The sequence below is a fragment of the Equus asinus genome, chromosome 13 (genome assembly GCF_041296235.1).
Source record: "Equus asinus isolate D_3611 breed Donkey chromosome 13, EquAss-T2T_v2, whole genome shotgun sequence".
NCBI lineage: Eukaryota > Metazoa > Chordata > Mammalia > Perissodactyla > Equidae > Equus > Equus asinus.
Genome location: NC_091802.1, coordinates 3,094,461 through 3,112,003, shown reverse-complemented (window position 1 = coordinate 3,112,003; position 17,543 = coordinate 3,094,461). Strand labels below are relative to the sequence as shown.

Here is a 17,543-nt window from a genome sequence, read left to right as displayed (position 1 = left end):
ACAGAAGCAGGACCTTAGGGAGTAGGCATGAGGACAGATGCCCAACAGATAAAGTACCATTTTCAGTTAATTTATTACATTGATAATGATGATCACACACATAACTGGGGTCCTGACATATGCTGAGCCCTTTATACAACAGAATCTCCAATTCTCCCTGCATTCCTCCAAAGGTGGGGATTTGGTTCCATTATACAGATGAGGAAACTGAGCTTATTCAAGTTACTCACAGCCAAACCTATCTAGCTTCTAACCTCCCTCCCTCCCTGTCTGTCTGTCTGTCTGTCTCTGTCTCACACACACTCACTCACACACACACACACGCACACACAGTGTTTCTCCTTGCTCTCTCACACCCCTGGCCCGCTGCTTTCCCCTCCCAACTCCACAATCCAGGGCTGGGCAGAGTCAAGTGGCCACAGCAGCCATGCCCTTAGCAATCCACAACACAGCCTTTTTGTTGACGAAATGAAGGTGGAGCCACTGTGAAATGAGGTTAGGTAACAGGAAATTAACAGCTGACCCCAGAGGTCAGGAAGGAGGGTGTCCAAAGGCTGGAATTTGCTTCTGCTTTCCGACAACAAGTCTGGCCACAGCAAGGGCAGGAGTTCCCCACCCGGATCAGATGGCCTAGGCTGCTCGATCCCAAGTGACGTTCCAGTGCCAAAGAGGAGGGAGGCGGTCAGCCAAGAGGCCTGAGCAGACTTGGGAGCAATCCACGGAGCCCAGCCCACCACCCTGCTCCACCTCCCCCCCCCCCCGCCCCCAGCCCCCACTGCAGGGGCCACCAGGAACAGAGGACAGGCCTGAAAACCCCAGGCTGCCACTCCCTCCCCAGTCTCTCATCAATCCACCCTCCACCCACAGCCAGCCCAGTTTTTTAACAATGTGAATCAAAATGTGTGCTTCCCAGGGCAGAGGAGCCAGCTGGGCTGCTGAGAACGTTTCATCCGGGTGCTGGCTACCAGGTGCACACATCTGTGAAGACAGGTCCACTGCAACGTATGGAAGTTACACTGCATTATAATGTTTTTAAGGGACTTCCACTTGTAGGAAGATGGAGTGGATGTGCTTTTTCCTATTCCTGTGTGAAGTACAACTAAAAACCCTGGATGTTGTATATAAGGCAAACCTAAGAAGACTGAAAGGTGAAGAGAAAAGGGCAGACAGGCTGGGGACCTCGGAACCTTAGAAATGACACGGAGGTACGGTGCGCTGGGTTTTCTTTTCGCCTCATTGTCCCAGACTTGGGACTGTAGGAGCCAGAAACCTGGTAGTGCCAACAGGCACAGACAAAAAGGAGCCCCAATAAAAGCCTGTTCTCTCTGACCGAAGAACCAGGCAAGGCACAGCTGGGTGAGAGAGAAAACTCTTAAGACAATAGCCACCCTACTCCAGACACATACCACAGAAAAGATGCAGCCGCCCCCCCACCAGCAAAGGCCAGATGAAGAGCCCAGACATCACCCCCCAACCCTGTGATGTCAGAGAAGGCTAGGTAGGTAGCCTTGACTTTCCTCCCAGCTGGTAACAAGTGCTCTCCCAAATCCCAAGGTGTTAGTGGAGGCCACGTGGGGAGCCAGAACTCTCACCCCATTTAGCAGGGGCCCCTCCTGGAGTGTCAACAGAGGCAGGAGGAGGAACCTGGACTTCTGCCTTCACCTGGCATCCTAAGGCAGCGCCCAGCTTCCCCTGCCAGAGGGGCGTCCGAGACAGCCAGCTAAGACAGGTCTAAATAGGATGTGGTGTCTCCAGATTGAAAAACGTCCAGGTTTCATGTGAAAATCACTCCTCACACTAAGAACCAGGAAGATCTAACAGTGAATGAAAAGCCGATCAACAGAAGCCAACACTGAGACGACAGAGACGTGAGCGTTATCTGACACAGCCATCGCGACAAAACGCTTCAGCAAGCAATTAGAAAGACACTGGAAACAAGTGAAAACATAGAAAGCCTCAGCAACAATAAAGGCTGTAAAGAAGAACCAGATGGAAACTTTAGAACTGAAAAATACAATAACTGAAATAAACAGCTCAAGGGACGGGCTCAACAGCGGAATGGAGTGGACAGAAGAAAGAGTCAGCAAATTGAAAGGTAAAGCAAGAGAAATGACTCAAGCTGACAACAGAAAGCAAAAAGACTGGAAGAGAAAGCCCCAGAGACTCAGGGATCTGGGGAACTTTGTGTCACTGGAGTCCTGGAAGGAGAGGAGAAGCAGGATGGTGCAGGAAAAGCACTCAAAGAAAGAAAGGCAGAGAACTTCCCAAATTTGACAGGAGACACACACCCACCAATTCGAGAAGGTGAGCAGACCCAAACAAGATAACGCCAAAGAGATTCAAGGCAAGACACATCATAATTAAACTTCTGAAAACTAAAGACAAAAAATAGTTAAAGCAGCCAGAAAAAAAATCTTATCTATAGGGGAAAATAATGCAGATGACACCAAATTTCTCTTCAAAAACCACGGAGGCCAGAAGGAAGTGGCACAGTATTTTTCAGGGAAGAAAAATCTACAGGCCCACGTGGTTTCCTAAGGAAGGAATCCTCAGACAAAATCTTTGGGCACAAGGAAAATTTGTAGTTGTTCTGGATTTAATTCAGCGCAAATATAGTTCTTTACCTCACGCTTACTTGACACCTGTCTAGATTTAAAAGTAAAACCCATAATACAAAGTTTCCCAAAAAAATCTTTGGGACCTAGAGCCAGGCAAAAAGTTGTTAGACGTGACACCAAAAGCACAATTCATAAAAGGAAAAATTGATAAATTAGACTTAGTCAAAATGTAAAATATTTGCTCTACAAGGGACTGACCTTGTTTAGAAAATAAAAAGACAAGTCACAGAGTAGGAGAAAATATTTGCGAGCTACGTTTCTGAGAAGGACTACTGTCTAGCCTATAAAAACTGGGCAGTGGAAAGGAAAGCCTCCCAGTTCCAACGTGGGCAAAGACACGGACAGACATTCCCCTGAAGGAGAGCTACGACAGCACACAGCACAGAAAAAGACAGTCAACATCATCGGCCATTAGGGAAATGCAAATTAAAATCACAATGAGATACCATGTATCTATCAAAATGGTTAAAATAAAAAATAATGACAATCTCAAATGCTGGCAAAGATGTGGAGAAATGGGATCACTCACACATTGCTGGTGGGAATACAAAACGGTACAGCCACTCTGGAAATCAGTTTGGTGGTGTCTCAAAAAACTAAACATGCAACTACCATATGACCCAGAAATTGCACTCCTGAGTGTTTATCCCAGAGAAATAAAGAATGATGTTCACACAGAAACCTGTACACAGATGTATAGCAGCTTTACTCCAAATAGCCCCAAACTGGAAACAACCCAGATGTCCTTCAACAAGTAAATGATTAAACCAAGTGGCACATCCATTCCATAGCATACTACTGAGGAAGAAAAAGAGAGAAACTATTGATATATGCAACGACCTGGGTGAATCTCCAGAGAATTACATTGAATGAACAAAGCCAATCCCAAAAGATTATATGTTGCATGATTCCATTTATATGACATTCTTGAAATGACAAAATTATAGAAATGGAGAATGATTGGTGGCTGCCAGGGGTTCAGGAGGTGGTGGGGGAGGAGGGAAGTACGTGTGACTCTAAAAGGGTAGCCGGAGAGATCCTGTGGTGATTGACATGCCCGGCGTCTTGACTGCATCAATGTCAATATCCTGGCTGTGATATTGAACCATAATTTTACAAGATGCTTCCACTGGGGGAAACTAGGTGCAAGATACACAGGATCTCTCTGTATTATTTCTTACATGTGAAGCTAAAATTATCTCAAAATAAAAATTCTAACTTAAAAATAAAAATTTAAAAGAAACAAGTCCTTTCCTGCTTAAAATTCTCCAATGGCTTTATGTTGCCCTTTGGATAGTCTGAAGTGCTCCTGGCTGCCAATGCCCTAGGTGGCCTGCCTGCCGCCACGCGCTCTCTCCCTTCCCTTACCTCCCCTCACTCGCTCTGCTCCAGGAGCACTGGCCTCCCCACTGCTTCTCAGCCACTGCAAGCACAGCCCACGAGAGAGGTGCCCTCAGCCTGGAACGCCGCTCCCCTCCACCGTCTGGCCCACTCCTACTCATTCTTCAGGTCTCAGCTTAGATTTCCCTTCCTCGACAGGCCTTCTCTGACCCTCCAGTCTGAGTGGTCCTCCTCTCTTTCAGGGGGGACACACTGGACTTTACTTCTGTCACTGCTTTTGATGATTCAGGGCCTGCACATAAGGCTGGCCACAATGCCTGTGTTGGTGGGACACCAGGACAATCCCCTCGAAAGTGCCACTGTACAGAAATGTATCACTTAACAATGGGAATACTTTCTGAGAAATGCGTTGTTAGGGAATTTTGTCACTGTGCGAACATTAGAGTGTACTTACTCAAACCTAGGTGGTATAGCCTACTACATACCTAGGCTGTGTGGTACTAATCTCATGGGACCACCGTCATTTACGTGGTCCATCGGTGACCAAATAGTTGTTATGTGGCACATGACTGTACGCTGGGGTGTCCCCTTTTTGGGCACCAGAACATGCCCTGAATTAGCTGCAGTCAGCGAACCTTCGATTAACATCAGGTTGACTCTCCTGTGTCACTGCTGGGCGTGTGAGCCAGTATACCCACTGTGGAGGGTGTGTGACCACCTCTCCCATAGCTAACTGCCTGCTACCCATGGCCCAGCATCCATGCCTGGGCACACATCTGAGGGGAGTGGCAGCTTATGTCCACAGAAGAAAGACCACGAAAGTTCAAGCAGCCTTACTCATAATAACCCTACAGGAAATAGCCCAAAGGCCCACTTACAGAGAATGGGTAAGTAAATTATGGCGGATTCACACAACGAAACACTATAAAACAGCAGCTTTCAAAGAGCTTGGTCTCAGGGCCTCTTTGCTCTCCTAGTAATCATCAAGGACCACAAAACACTTCCATTTATGTGGTTGCATCCACTAACATTGACCATGTTAGAAATTAAAAATAACAGGTTAAAAGACATGTATTTACCAATTTGTTTAAAATAACAATAAGAAACCCATCATGTGTTTACAAAAATATTTTTATAAAACTAACTGTATTTCCCAACACAAAAAATAATCAGTGAGAGGAATGGCATTGGCCTTGCATTTTTGCAAATCTCTTTGTTATCTGGCTTACTCAAAAGCAGCTGGCTTCTCTTGTCTGCTTCTTCATTCCGTCTGTTGAGACGCCACACACTGCGCAGCCTCTGGAAAACTCCCCTGTACACTCATGCGAAAACCAGAGTGGAAGAGGCCATTTTAGTATTATTGTGAAAATCATTTTGATCCCTCAGAACCACTACACAGACCAGTGAAAAAAGAACAAGTCATTGTGCTAAGGAAAACAAACCAGACACCAAAGACCATATACAGATTCTTTCCATTTCTATGAAGTTCAAGAACAAGCAAAATTAACGTAAGATGAGAGGAGTCAGAGTAGTGGCTACCTCAGGTTGGGACAGAAGCGTACAAACTTGGAGGGGCACAAAGGGAAACTTCTGAGAGCCGGGAATACTCTATCTCCTGATCTGGGGGCGGTGACACAGGTGCTCCCCCATGTAAGAATTCATCGAGCTGCACACTTAAATCAGTACACCTGCTCCCTTTTCTTTATGACTGTTATACTTAAATAAAAAAGAAAAATGGGGTCGGCCCAGTGGCGCAGCGGTTAAGTGCGCACGTTCTGCTTCGGCGGCCCGGGGTTTCGCTGGTTCAGATCCCAGGTGCGGACATGGCACCGCTTGGCACGCCACGCTGTGGTAGGCGTCCCACATATAAAGCAGAGGAAGATGGGCGTGGATGTGAGCTCAGGGCCAGTCTTCCTCAGCAAAAAGAGAAGGATTGGAGGCAGATGTTAGCTCAGGACTAATCTTCCTCAAAAAAAATAATAATAATAATAACATCTAGGTGATATACCTTGAACTTGGCTTCAGCTTTATTAGTATCACCAGGATGCGACTGTCCTTTAGCTTGTAAGGATCAGAGGTCAGTTGTGAGGCCCCAGCCCCCAAAGGCATGACCACTCTCCATAAGAGCCAAGACCACCCCCATCCAGCCAGGGCAGACCTGGGAGGTTGCCAAACACCCACCTGGTGATGCCACCACTGGATCAGGAAGACCCAGTCCCATATGGGACACACAGGTGGCCCAGACAACACACCATTCCCCACCCCTGCCTGGCCCCACCCTCTGCTTGGCTCTGGGCAGGACCTGTGGTCCTACCAGACCTGGAGGGTAGAGGAATACATTAAAACTGGCTTTGGTCTTTCTCATCCTGGTGGGTCTCTTCTCTGACACATGACCAACTTTATTTTCAGAGAAAAGAGGAACTTGCTCTTAGTTCTCCCTCAGGCAGAAACTAGACTTTAAGGCTTTGTTTAAGCAGCTGAAGACAACTGTGGACAGGGCTTGGAATCCTTTACAGCCCTTCCTTCTCACGGTTTATAATTACATAAGCCAAAGCCCTTCCTCCATCGACAAGGCCCTAAGAACCTACCCCATCTCCTCGTTGAGCTCTTCCACTACATTCCCACTTTTATCCTCTCTGCTCCAGCCACCCCAACTGACTCACTCTCCCTCAAACATACTGGCACACTCCTACCTCGGGGCCTTTGCATGTGCTCCTTCCTTTGCTTTACTGTTCTTTACTCAAATATCTTCATGGCTGCCTCTTTCACTTCCTTTAATTCTTGATTCCAGGAGTATTTATTCCAGGGATCAACAAACTATGGACCAAACCAGCCCTCACCCATTTTTGTCAACAAAACTCTACTGGAACACAGCCATACTACGTGGTTATGAATTGTCTATGGCTGCTTTTGCACCACACGACCTACGACAAGAAATTATTTAGAATAAGATGAAATGTGTAAATAATTCAGGGGTTTAAATCTGGTGGATTCATCTCTTACATTTATTTCCTCTTCCTTCCAAAACCCACTAAAAAAAAATAGAAAGAAAACATAAAAAGTTATCAATCCTCAAGTAGTCCTGCTCAGCCAATTTCTGTGTTTGGTTTGTTTGTTGTGTAAAAATAAAAACAAAATGCTTCCATCTGGTTGTGCCGCTGTAGTCAGATGTTCTGTTCTATGGAGCAGAACACACTTCTGATCCATCAGCCATAGCATGGCCCTGTCCCCCTGGGCCCACAGAGCTCCCTAACAGGTCCCAGAGCTTCCTCTCAAAGCTGAACAAATCAGCAGCAGGCATTTGGAGAAAGCCTTAGATCCTTAGATCCTTAGACACAAGAGAGTGACCAAAAAACCAAAGAAAGAAAAGGAGGAAATAGAGACAATGCAGGAAACAGAAGAAAAATTCACAGATTACAATTCATCCTCAAAGAAGAGAAGAGATATAAGTACAAAACAAAACAAAACAAAACCCTGCATGCTTCTAAAATGGAACTGATTCAACAATAAGAAAACCACCAAATTTTAAAAATGGACAAAAGATCTGAACAGACACCTCACCAAAGAAGACACACAAATGGCAAACAAGCATATGAAAAGATTCTCCACATTATTTGTCATTAGGGAATTGTAAATTAAAACAACAAAATTGTACACCTATTAGATGGTTAAAACTGAGAACGCTGACACCACAAAATGCTGGTGAGGACGTGGAGCAGCAGGAACTCTCATTCGTTGCTGGTGGGGATGCAGAACGGTGCAGCCACTTGGGAAGACAGTTGGGCAGTTTCTTAGAAAACTAAACATACGCTTACCATGCGACCCAGTAATTGTGCTCCTTGGTACTTACCCAGATATAGCAGCTTTATTCATAACCGCCAAAACTTGGAAGCAACCAAGATGCCCTTCAGTAGGTGAAGGGATAAGCTGTGGTGCATCCAGACAATGGAACATCACTCAGCGCCAAAGAGAAATGAGCTATCAAGCCATGAAAAGACATGGAGGAACCCTAAATGCATACTGCTGAGTGATATAAGCCAGTCTGAAAAGGCCACATACTGTATCATTCCAACCACATGACATTCAGGAAAAGGTAAAACGACGAGAGACAGTAGAAAGATCAGGGGTTAGGTGGGGAGGGTAGGACGATCAGCAAAGCACAGGGGAATTTGAGGGCAATAAAACTATTCTCCATGATACTTTAATGGTGGACACACGTCAGTATACATCTGTCCAAACCCACAGAATGTACACCACCAAGAGTGACCTCTGAGGTCCGCTGTGGACTCTGGGTGACTATGGTGTGCTGATGCAGACTCATCAGCTGTAACAAGTGTCCCGCTGTGGTGGGGGGCGTGCATAGTGGGAGAGGCTGTGTGTGGGGACAGTAAGGAGTATATGGGAAATCTCAGGACCTTCCCCTCAATTTTCCTGTGAACCTAAAAGTGCTCTAAAAAAGCAAGTCTATTGTTATTTAAAAAGGAGCAATTTTTGAACTGCACAGTTGCAATGGGTAGATTTTATGACATGTAAATCTCCATAAAGCCTTAAAACAAGGGGGAGACGGAAAACAAAAACATTATGATGCCTAATTTTTTAGTCAATACAAGTGTTAGACATTAAGGGTATACTCCAGAAATCAGAATTAAAAACACAGAGATGGAAAATGTCAGAGAAAAGATAAGAACAAATAAAGAATCAATTCAGAAGGTCCAACATCCAACTAATAAAATTATCTGAAAGAGAACAGAGAAAATTCAGGGGAAGAAAAACAGCCAAAGAAGAGGCAATAAAGAGGCATATTCTCAGCACGAGGGACACGAGCCTCCAGTGTGGAGGGGCTGCAGTGGCCACACAGTAGAGGGAAAACACCCAACCCAAGGAGGACTCAAACACCAGGCCGGGGACTGCTGCTTTTCAAGAGAGGGCCTCACAGTACCCTTTCTTTCCAACTATGTGCATGCATTCGATTCCTCAGAAACCAAAAACCTTCCATCTGCATGTTCTCTCCCCAGTATGCAGCACACTTCTCACACATCAAAAAACCAAGCTCCTAAGTTACATAAATCCCAGAAGGTAGACAGAGGACAGAAGGTCGTATCTCAACAGAACCTAATCTCAAAGGCCTTCAGGGTCAAGTTCAAACATCCTAGCAGGCGCTCAATACCCTCCCCATGTCCAACCTGTCTCTTCTCCCGGCCATACCCTGAGCTCAGTCAGCTGAACTCACCCCACACTATGAAAAGAAGTAGGGAGAGACACCAAATCCCTCCTAATTTCCCCCTTTAAAGAGAAGGAAAATCGGGCTGGCCCCATGGCCGAGTGGTTAAGTTTGCGCGCTCCACTTCAGCTGCCCAGGGTTCCCTGGTTCAGATCCTGGGCACGGACATGGCACTGCTCATCAGGCCACACTGAGGCGGCGTCCCACACAGCACAACCAGAGGCACTCACAACTAGAATATAGAACTACGTACTGGGGGGCTTAGGGGAGAAGAAGAAGAAAAGAAAGAAGATTGGCAACAGATGTTAGCTCAGGTGCCAAACTTAAAAAAAAAAAAAAAAAGAAGAAGGAAAATAAGGGGCGTAGGGACTGTGTTTCCCAGCACGAAAGCCCCGGGTGGAGCTTGGACCCAGTGTCAGCCATCACCTCTGCCCCCACGGCCTTCTCTCCTAGCCCCAGCCACCGAGCCTGCTTTCCTCTTCGTGATACTTGTCACCACTGCACTTTAGTTTCCCCGTTTCCCTCTCCAGCTCCAGGAGGGCCGCAGCCTGTCTCTCCTCACCGCTGTCTATACAGTATGGGGTTAGAGAGTGGCTCGTGTGTCCCAGGTAAGTGTGCATTATGGGCTGGACCGTGCCCCCCGAAGGTCATACGTTGAAGCCCTCACCCTCAGTACCTCAGAATGTGACTATATTTGGAGACAGGGCCTTTTAAGAGGTGGGTTCAAATGAGGCCACTAGAGTGGGCCCTAAACCAGTGCAACTGACATTCCGCAGCGCCCCCTGGGACCCGAGACACCACGTCCCCGTCCTGCCAACGCCGTGCAGGCCCTGCCCTCCGCACGCAGCCCCGCTGGCACGGCGACCTCGGGGATCGCCCGGCCTGGGCGCCCCAGCCACAGCCTCTCCTGCTGGCGAGCAGCCCCGTCTCTCTCTCCGAGCCCCTCACTTGACCTGGTCCGGGGGATACGCCCCTCCCCTGCTCCAGCTCTCTGCCCCTAGGAGTTCCCTTCAAAACCCCTGTCCTCACCCTTGTGTAGCTCAGGCTGAACGGGGCGAGCAGAAGAGGAGGTGGCACGTCCCACAAGAGGTGCCTGACACTGCGGGGAGACATCAGTGTGCCGTTCCACAGGCTGCCAGGCTTTTACAACAAAACCAAAGGAAGACCTTGCGTCGGCCAGGGGCCTGGCAGGAAGCAAAAGGCAGACTCAGCCTCTCCGTTTTGTTTTTAAGAGAATTTAATGAAGAGACACTTCACTTGCGTGCAGGCAATAAGGAAGCCAGCACAGGGTGTGGAGGGGACTAGCATGGTGGGAGCCATTACCATCCCAGGCTGCAGGGCCCAAGCGAGGAAATGGGGTTACCAGAGCCGCGAAGGGGGTTATGGCAGGAGCTGTAACCGGGGGTCGGGGGGGCGGCACAGCCACTGCCAAAACTACAGTCCTGGGCACCACGGGAGCCATGGAGAAACACCCAACCTCTCTCTTCTCCCATCTCCTGCCGGTGCTTCCCATCGGCCAAATCCAGCCAGAAGCCAGGGGCCATAGAACCCAGCGAGGCTCTCCATACAGGGCAGCACCCGGGCACAAAGCAGGATGGAGAAAGGTGGAGTGGAGAGGCAAACGTCCAGAGGTAGGCAAGTGACCCAAGAAGACCAGTGGGATGGATGCTCCCCACCTCCTGGAATCTGGCTCCTGAGCAGACAAAGCCATGGGCCTGTCCAGTGAGCAGCATCACCCTGACAGACTGTCCCTCCTACACCACCACCACCACGAGGGCTGATGCCCAGAGCCCTGGAGCAGCCTCAGCTCCCACCCGCTCCCAGTCGAGCTAGCTCTCCACCCTCCCAGCAACACCTGGAGACCCTGCAGTCCTCCCAACAAAGTCGGTCAGAGTTGGCGTCTGCTGCTGGCAATGCAAAAGCCCTGATATAAACATCTTCACACATTTGAGTCCAGGGTCTTTTTCAAACAGATAATGGGCAGGGCCATCGAGTTGCCTGGAGAGCCAAGAACAAAGCTCAGAGCTTTGCAGCCCAGGCGAGAGCCAATATCACTCAGCGCTGCACTGGCAAAGCCACCACGAGCCAGCCAGAGACCCTAGAACCCAGACGCCGTGGGGTTACCACCACCCCAAGAACAGTCTTCATTTCCTGCTTCTCAAATCAAGAGCTCCCCAAATGACTCCCAGGGCAGTGCATCTGACTGGCTAAACCACGGTGATGTGCCCTCGACCCAACTGCAAGCAAGCTAGGAAAGCAAGTGCCCCACTTTCCGGTTAGGAGGGAAACTCCCAAGCATGGGAATGTCCACTAATAAGTGTACCTTTTTCAATACGTCGGAGTATTTCCTTCAGACAGTATCTTCAAACGGGATTAATGCCTCTTGGGACGTACTGCCCAATTTCTTTCAAAGAGTTAAACTAATTCCACCTCGATCCAGTGAACAGAGTGCCTGCTTTGCCACACCCACACACGTTATCAGTAAGTTTTTTAAAAAACTAATTTAATAGGCAAAATATATTGATATCTCATTGCTTAATTCTCTCATTTCTTTTTTCTCTTTTTTTTGGTTCCTATGTTTGTTTATTAGTTATATTCTGCAAAAGTCTTTGATACTTGACTTAGGACGTGTTTTATTATTTGTTTTGACGACTGATTTTTCATTATTTTCCTTTCTGTAGCCGGTGCTAAAATTAGCTGGCATGTGCTGAAAGAAGAGAGATGTCTTACGATTAGGTTCAGCTGTGTCTAACAGGAAAAACAACAGCGGCTTAAACTAGATACTACCAGCTTCTCTCTCTGCTACATAGGAGGCCTAGAGAAGGGCAGTCCAGAGCTGGCCTCAGAGCCACTCCACAAAGTCGCGAGGGGCCAGTTCCTCCTTGATCACCTCTCCACCAGCCCCGACAGGGCCTCATTCTCACTGTGCAAGGCGGCGGCTGGAGCTCCAGCCATCATGCCCAGCCACAGGACGGAGGGAGGGCAGGAAGAAGAGGGAATAGCTGTCTACTGCTATAACACTTCTGTTTGCATCTTCTTGGCCAAAATTCAGACATGTGGCTTCACGAAGGGAGGCTGGACAATCAGCCCAGCTAAAAATCAAGATGTTCCTCCTCAGGACGAAGGGAAGAATGGGCAGTGAGAGGCAGGGAACTGTCTCTTCCACAGACAAGGATAAAAACCATGCTGAAGACAATCCATTCACGTAAGAACCACCATTATGTTTATGACAATGACAGCTAATATTTACCAAACAGTTACTAATTGTGGGCACTGTTCTAGGCACTTGATATGTATTAACTCAGCCCTTGCCACACCCCTTTGAAGAGGATTGTATTACTTCATTTTACAGAGGAAGAAACAAAGGCACAGAGAGGCTAGGTAACTCATCCAAGGTCACCCAGCTAACAGGTGGCACAACCTGCATTTCAATGCAGGCAGCCTGGCTCCAAAACCCCAGGACATGACACAACTCTGAAGTGAGGCAACCCCTACTAGCAATTACAGAACCAAGCCAAGGAGGCCAACAGGGCTTATCCAAGAGTCTTATCAACTCAGGAATGAAAAGAGGGGACCAGAGCCAGAGCTGCCTTCTTACTTCATGCCTCTGAATATTTCATTTGTTCATCCCTTTGGCAAACGTTCTTTCATAACACACATTACATTTGCACTCTGAAGCCTGTGTTTGCCACTCCTTGGGGCAGATAACTGTATACCCAGCAGCCAGCACAAAGTAGGTGCTCGAAAGATATTTGATCTGTGAATGAATGCTGTGCCCGGCCTGCTCTGTGCCGTGCTCTGTGATGGGTGTTGAGTGTCCTGGAATGAGAGCCACAAACCCTGGCACTCATGGCCAACCAGAGGAGACTGACAGGTAGGCCCAACAGGGAACAGAGCAGGCAAAGGAAGGGGAAGCCCCACGGCAAGAAGTGTGGTGTGGCTACATTGTACTTTATGGTCAGTATGGTACGTTGGAGCCAGACTTAAAACTCCCCTCAAGTCCAAGGTGAGAAACTCAGCCTCAGCCCTGAGGTGAGGGAGCCACCCCAGGCTTTAAGCAGGCGCTAACAGAGCAGCCATCTAGAAAGGCTGTTCTGGCAGCCTGTGCAGAGGACGGAAGGAGGGGGAGCCCAGAAGCAAGGAGATCTGTGAAGAGGCTGGAGCAGTGAGCATCCTGGCAAGAGGCTCCAAGGAGGCCTGGGGCCTGAGTGGAGGAAGGAGCAGACGGGCCTAAGGGATGGTCGGGAGGCCAACAGGACAAGACCTCGGCTCAACAGGGGCAAGGGGAGAGGTGGGTTTTCAGGGTTGAGGATGGGACACTGGTTGAGGCGCCTGGAGGGAAGTCTGAGGTGGGACGCCAGCGAAGTGAGCGGTTTGGAAGAAGGAAGGGGGGTGGGGTGAGGTGAAGAAAAACAAAAGAGGCCTCATGCTCGGGTGTGTGAGCCAGACAGATTGCCCAGGGAACTCTGCGGGAGGGGAAAGGAGGGGGCCTGAGGGGGCCAGAGCGAGGCGGGCTGGAAGGGGGCTGGAGAGGGGCCCTGGCTTCAGCTGGGGCAGACAGCAGTTGGACGTCTGCAGGCTGTGCTCATGGCTCAGAAATGTCCCAGCCCTGCCAGGAGACTGCCTGGCCCCCGCTGCCCCTGTCCCCCACCCCCAGCCCCAGCCCGGATCCCACATCAAGAGCTCTGAAGCTGCACCCCCCCAGCCTTCTGCTCCCCCAGAATGGGCCTCCCCTCCCCAGAACCCAGGCATGCCCACACCCTCCCCACCACTGCTCAGCCTTCCCCCAATGCCTGATGAAACACAGGCTAGGAAAGGAAAGGGAGAAAATAAACAGACATCTGAAGGGGGGCCATCAGGAAGCAGGGGATGGGCTAGGGGTACCAGGGGGCCCACAGGTCCAGGGGGCAGGCGGTGGGGGATCCAGGGAGCAGTCTGAGCTAGCAGGGAGTTAACGTCTGCAGTGCTCTGGCCTGGACAGGCCTAATGAGACACAGGTGGTCCCCCGGCCCCAGCCCCGCCTCCCCCGGCCCCCGACAGTGTAAGCGGATGCTGGTTCAGTGCCGGGAGAGGGGGGTTCTGCAGCTACAGGGGGCGGGGTTGGGGAGGCTGGCCCGAGCCCAGCACATAACTGTGGGCGGCTGCAGTCTGGGGCAGCAGACACCCAGCCGCTCTGAGCTGAACTGGCAGCATGAAGGTACGGGCCTGGGGAGGAGGACTCAGGGCACTGCGGGACAGAGCCCACCCTGTGGAGAGAACCCTTGCCAGACAGAGGGTTGTGAAGGCACAGGGAGTTTTCACGATCCAGTTGAAACTTTCAAGCTACGAGGGCACTGAGCCTGTCCCAGAGTGCGGGGTTTCTTAGGAGGGGAAAGAGGGACCAAAGGGTAGGCAAGGGGTTTCTGGCGGGGGTGGTTTGTGTGATGCGGCCACTGCAGAGAAAGCAGAGGGCTCCAGGGCTGGGGGAGGGGCTGCAGGGAGGTGACCCTGTTTTCCTGTTGCCAGGCCCTCCTGGCCCTGCCGCTTCTGCTGCTTTTCTCCACACCCCCCTGCGCCCCCCAGGTCTCCGGGATCCGGGGAGATGGTAAGCAGCCCATGTTCACAAACACAGCCTGGCCATCGGGGCCGGGCGAGGAGAGGCTGGGTATCTGGGAGTCAGGCCTCACGGCTGAGCCCAGCCTGTCTCCTCCTATGAAATGGGGCAGGTGGATGAGCCGATCAGCACTCCCCTCTAACAGAGATCTTGCAGTTGGTTGTGGCAGAGTCCTTGGGAGGAAAACTGGCGTGATGAAGTGTCTTTTATGCCTTAGTGGCCTTCTCCTCACCCTCCCCGCCCCCCAGCTCTGGAGAAGTCTTGCCTTCAGCAGCCCCTGGACTGTGACGACATCTACTCCCAGGGCTACCAGACGGATGGCGTGTACCTCATCTACCCTTCAGGCCCCAGCGTGCCCGTGCCCGTCTTCTGTGACATGACCACCTCGGGTGGGAAGTGGACGGTGAGTGGGAGGAGAGGGACAGAGACCTGTTTCTAGTCCCCACTGTGTGACCAGGCTTCACCTCTGTGAGCCTCAGTTTCTTCATCTCTAAAATGGGGATAACAATACCTGTGGCATAGTTTGTGAGCTGCTGCCAACACAGGATTCCAGGTGCTTAAGGTAGGTTAGTGCATGTAATCCTCACAGCAGTCCTGGGAGGAAGGGACCTTTTAGAGACTAAGAACTGAAGCCCAGAAAGATGAAGTAAGTTGCCCAAGGTCACACAGCCAGCACAACTCATATCCAGGCGGTTGAATTCTAGAACACCCCCCTCTTAACCTCTTCCTGGCACTCAGCAGCTGCTCACTGAGGGGCCTGATGCCAGCATGCGCCTTGTTTTAGGCCCCTCAAGTCCTTTAACAAACCGCCTCAGCATCACAGGGTCCGTGCCTGGGTGAGGCCCCTGCCCACTGGACCCCTGACCGTCCAGGCCCATCCTCTCTGCTCCAGGTTTTCCAGAAGAGATTTAACGGCTCGGTGAGTTTCTTCCGGGGCTGGAATGACTACAAGCTAGGCTTCGGCAGAGCCGACGGGGAGTACTGGCTGGGTAAGGTGGGGCCCAGGCGGGCTGGAGGGCTGCCCCAGAGCCAGGGCCTTGCTGACCAGCTGCCCCTCCTCCCCAGGGCTGCAGAACCTGCACCTTCTGACGCTGAAGCAGAAGTACGAGCTACTGGTGGACCTGGAGGACTTTGAGAACAACACGGCCTCTGCCAAGTATGCCGAGTTCTCCATCTCGCCCAACGCGGTCAGCGCCGAGGAGGACGGCTACACCCTCTACGTGGCAGGCTTCGAGGACGGCGGGGCAGGTATCCCCCGCCTGCCAGCCTAAGGAGGGACCGTGGGGGGAGAAGGCAGGGCTGGCACTGCCCAGCTGGCCCCTGACCCCCTTCAGGCCCCTCCTTTCCCCTCCTGGCCTGGAAGGGCCACAGCTGCCTGCCAACCAGCTTGGGCCTCAGCTCTGGAGAGAAGCGGTGTCCGCTCACTCCAGGCAGCCCCGTGAGGAGCAGCTGTTTCTCTTCATTGCAGAAGCACAACTACCCAACATCTGGCTCAGGGAGGGTGCCCCATCCTGCCAGGCTGCCACGTGATGTCTCTCTCAGCGTCACTCGTTACTGCCGTCACCCTCCTCCCTGCCAGCTCGGGGCTCAGCTCCCAGCCTCAGCAGCCCCATCCCTCTTCTCCTCCGCCAGGCGACTCCCTGTCCTACCACAGTGGCCAGAAGTTCTCCACTTTCGACCGAGACCAGGACCTCTTTGTGCAGAACTGCGCAGCTCTCTCCTCGGGAGCCTTCTGGTTCCGCAGCTGCCACTTCGCCAACCTCAATGGCTTCTACCTGGGTGGCTCCCACCTCTCCTACGCCAATGGTATCAACTGGGCCCAGTGGAAGGGCTTCTACTACTCCCTCAAGCGCACCGAGATGAAAATCCGGCGGACCTGAGGGGCTGGCCCCGCAGGCTCTAACCCTCGCCTGGCTGCTCCAGGTATCCACGAGTGCTCCCTCTGCAGCCCCTGCCCCACCCCAGGGCCCCTGATATGCTGGTTCTGCTGCTCTCTTAGCACCTGCTCCTCACAGGGGGCCTTGTGGCTCTAGCCCCAACTGATCCCGTCACAGCCAGGGCATCCATCTCTAAGCCAGGCCTCTGTCCCCCTCCACCTGAGGCTAAGCTGCCAGCAGCTTCCCAGGCCTCCTCTGAAAGGCACGGCCATCCCAGCCTGCACGTGGCTGGGCTCCATGAGTCTCTCAGTTGCCTCTGCCCTATCTCAAAGGCTGAGAGCCGGGAGCAGCTCTCCCAGACTGCAGGCTTTTGTGTTCCACCTTAGCCAGCTCCCTTACCGTGGACTCCTACGTCTGGGGCCACCCTAGCATGCTAGACTGAGCTGGTGCAGTCTGACCAACACCCAGTGTACACCAGACCACCTGCATGTGGCTGCCATTGCCACACCCCAGCACTTTCCCTGGCTGTTCTCAGAGTATCTCCCATCCTTCGCCTCCCTCTCACCAACTTATTTCCCAGTGGTGAGCACCATGGACCCCCGGCCCCACTCACTATCATACTGAGCTTCTCCCCTGCCTGTCCCAGGCCCCCAAAGCTCAATATCAAACTGTATTTCACCACGGCTACTGCACGCCACCCTAGAACAGCCATAACCAAGGTAGGCATAGATGTGAGGTCTCCCCACCAACCCCAGGTTGAGTTTGACCATGTGCGGGGGCAGAGGACCACCTCTGTGGGGCTGGAAACGGGTGGGGACTGGAGGTCTCAATAAACCTCAAGACTTTAACGAACTGGCTTTGACTGTTGTGCATGCAAATGCATTTGCTTGGCC

General features: G+C 51.2%; 1 protein-coding gene across 1 annotated transcript; it reads left to right on the top strand.

The window, feature by feature from the left end:
• Positions 1 to 14,218: 14,218 nt before the first annotated feature.
• Positions 14,219 to 17,502, top strand: MFAP4 (microfibril associated protein 4). Its single transcript, XM_014851675.3, has 6 exons — positions 14,219 to 14,377; positions 14,686 to 14,764; positions 15,022 to 15,176; positions 15,666 to 15,762; positions 15,839 to 16,021; positions 16,406 to 17,502. Exons 1-6 carry the CDS (start codon positions 14,372 to 14,374, stop codon positions 16,651 to 16,653), a joined length of 768 nt encoding a protein of 255 aa, XP_014707161.3. The 5' UTR covers positions 14,219 to 14,371; the 3' UTR covers positions 16,654 to 17,502.
• The last annotated feature ends 41 nt before the right edge of the window (positions 17,503 to 17,543 follow it).

Excerpts from the sequence above, each read along its gene's own strand:
- MFAP4 (XM_014851675.3), top strand. Across the intron at positions 15,177-15,665 it reads CCTCGGGTGGGAAGTGGACG|GTTTTCCAGAAGAGATTTAA; the intron begins GTGAGTGGGAGG and ends TCTCTGCTCCAG. Across the intron at positions 16,022-16,405 it reads CTTCGAGGACGGCGGGGCAG|GCGACTCCCTGTCCTACCAC; the intron begins GTATCCCCCGCC and ends CTCCTCCGCCAG.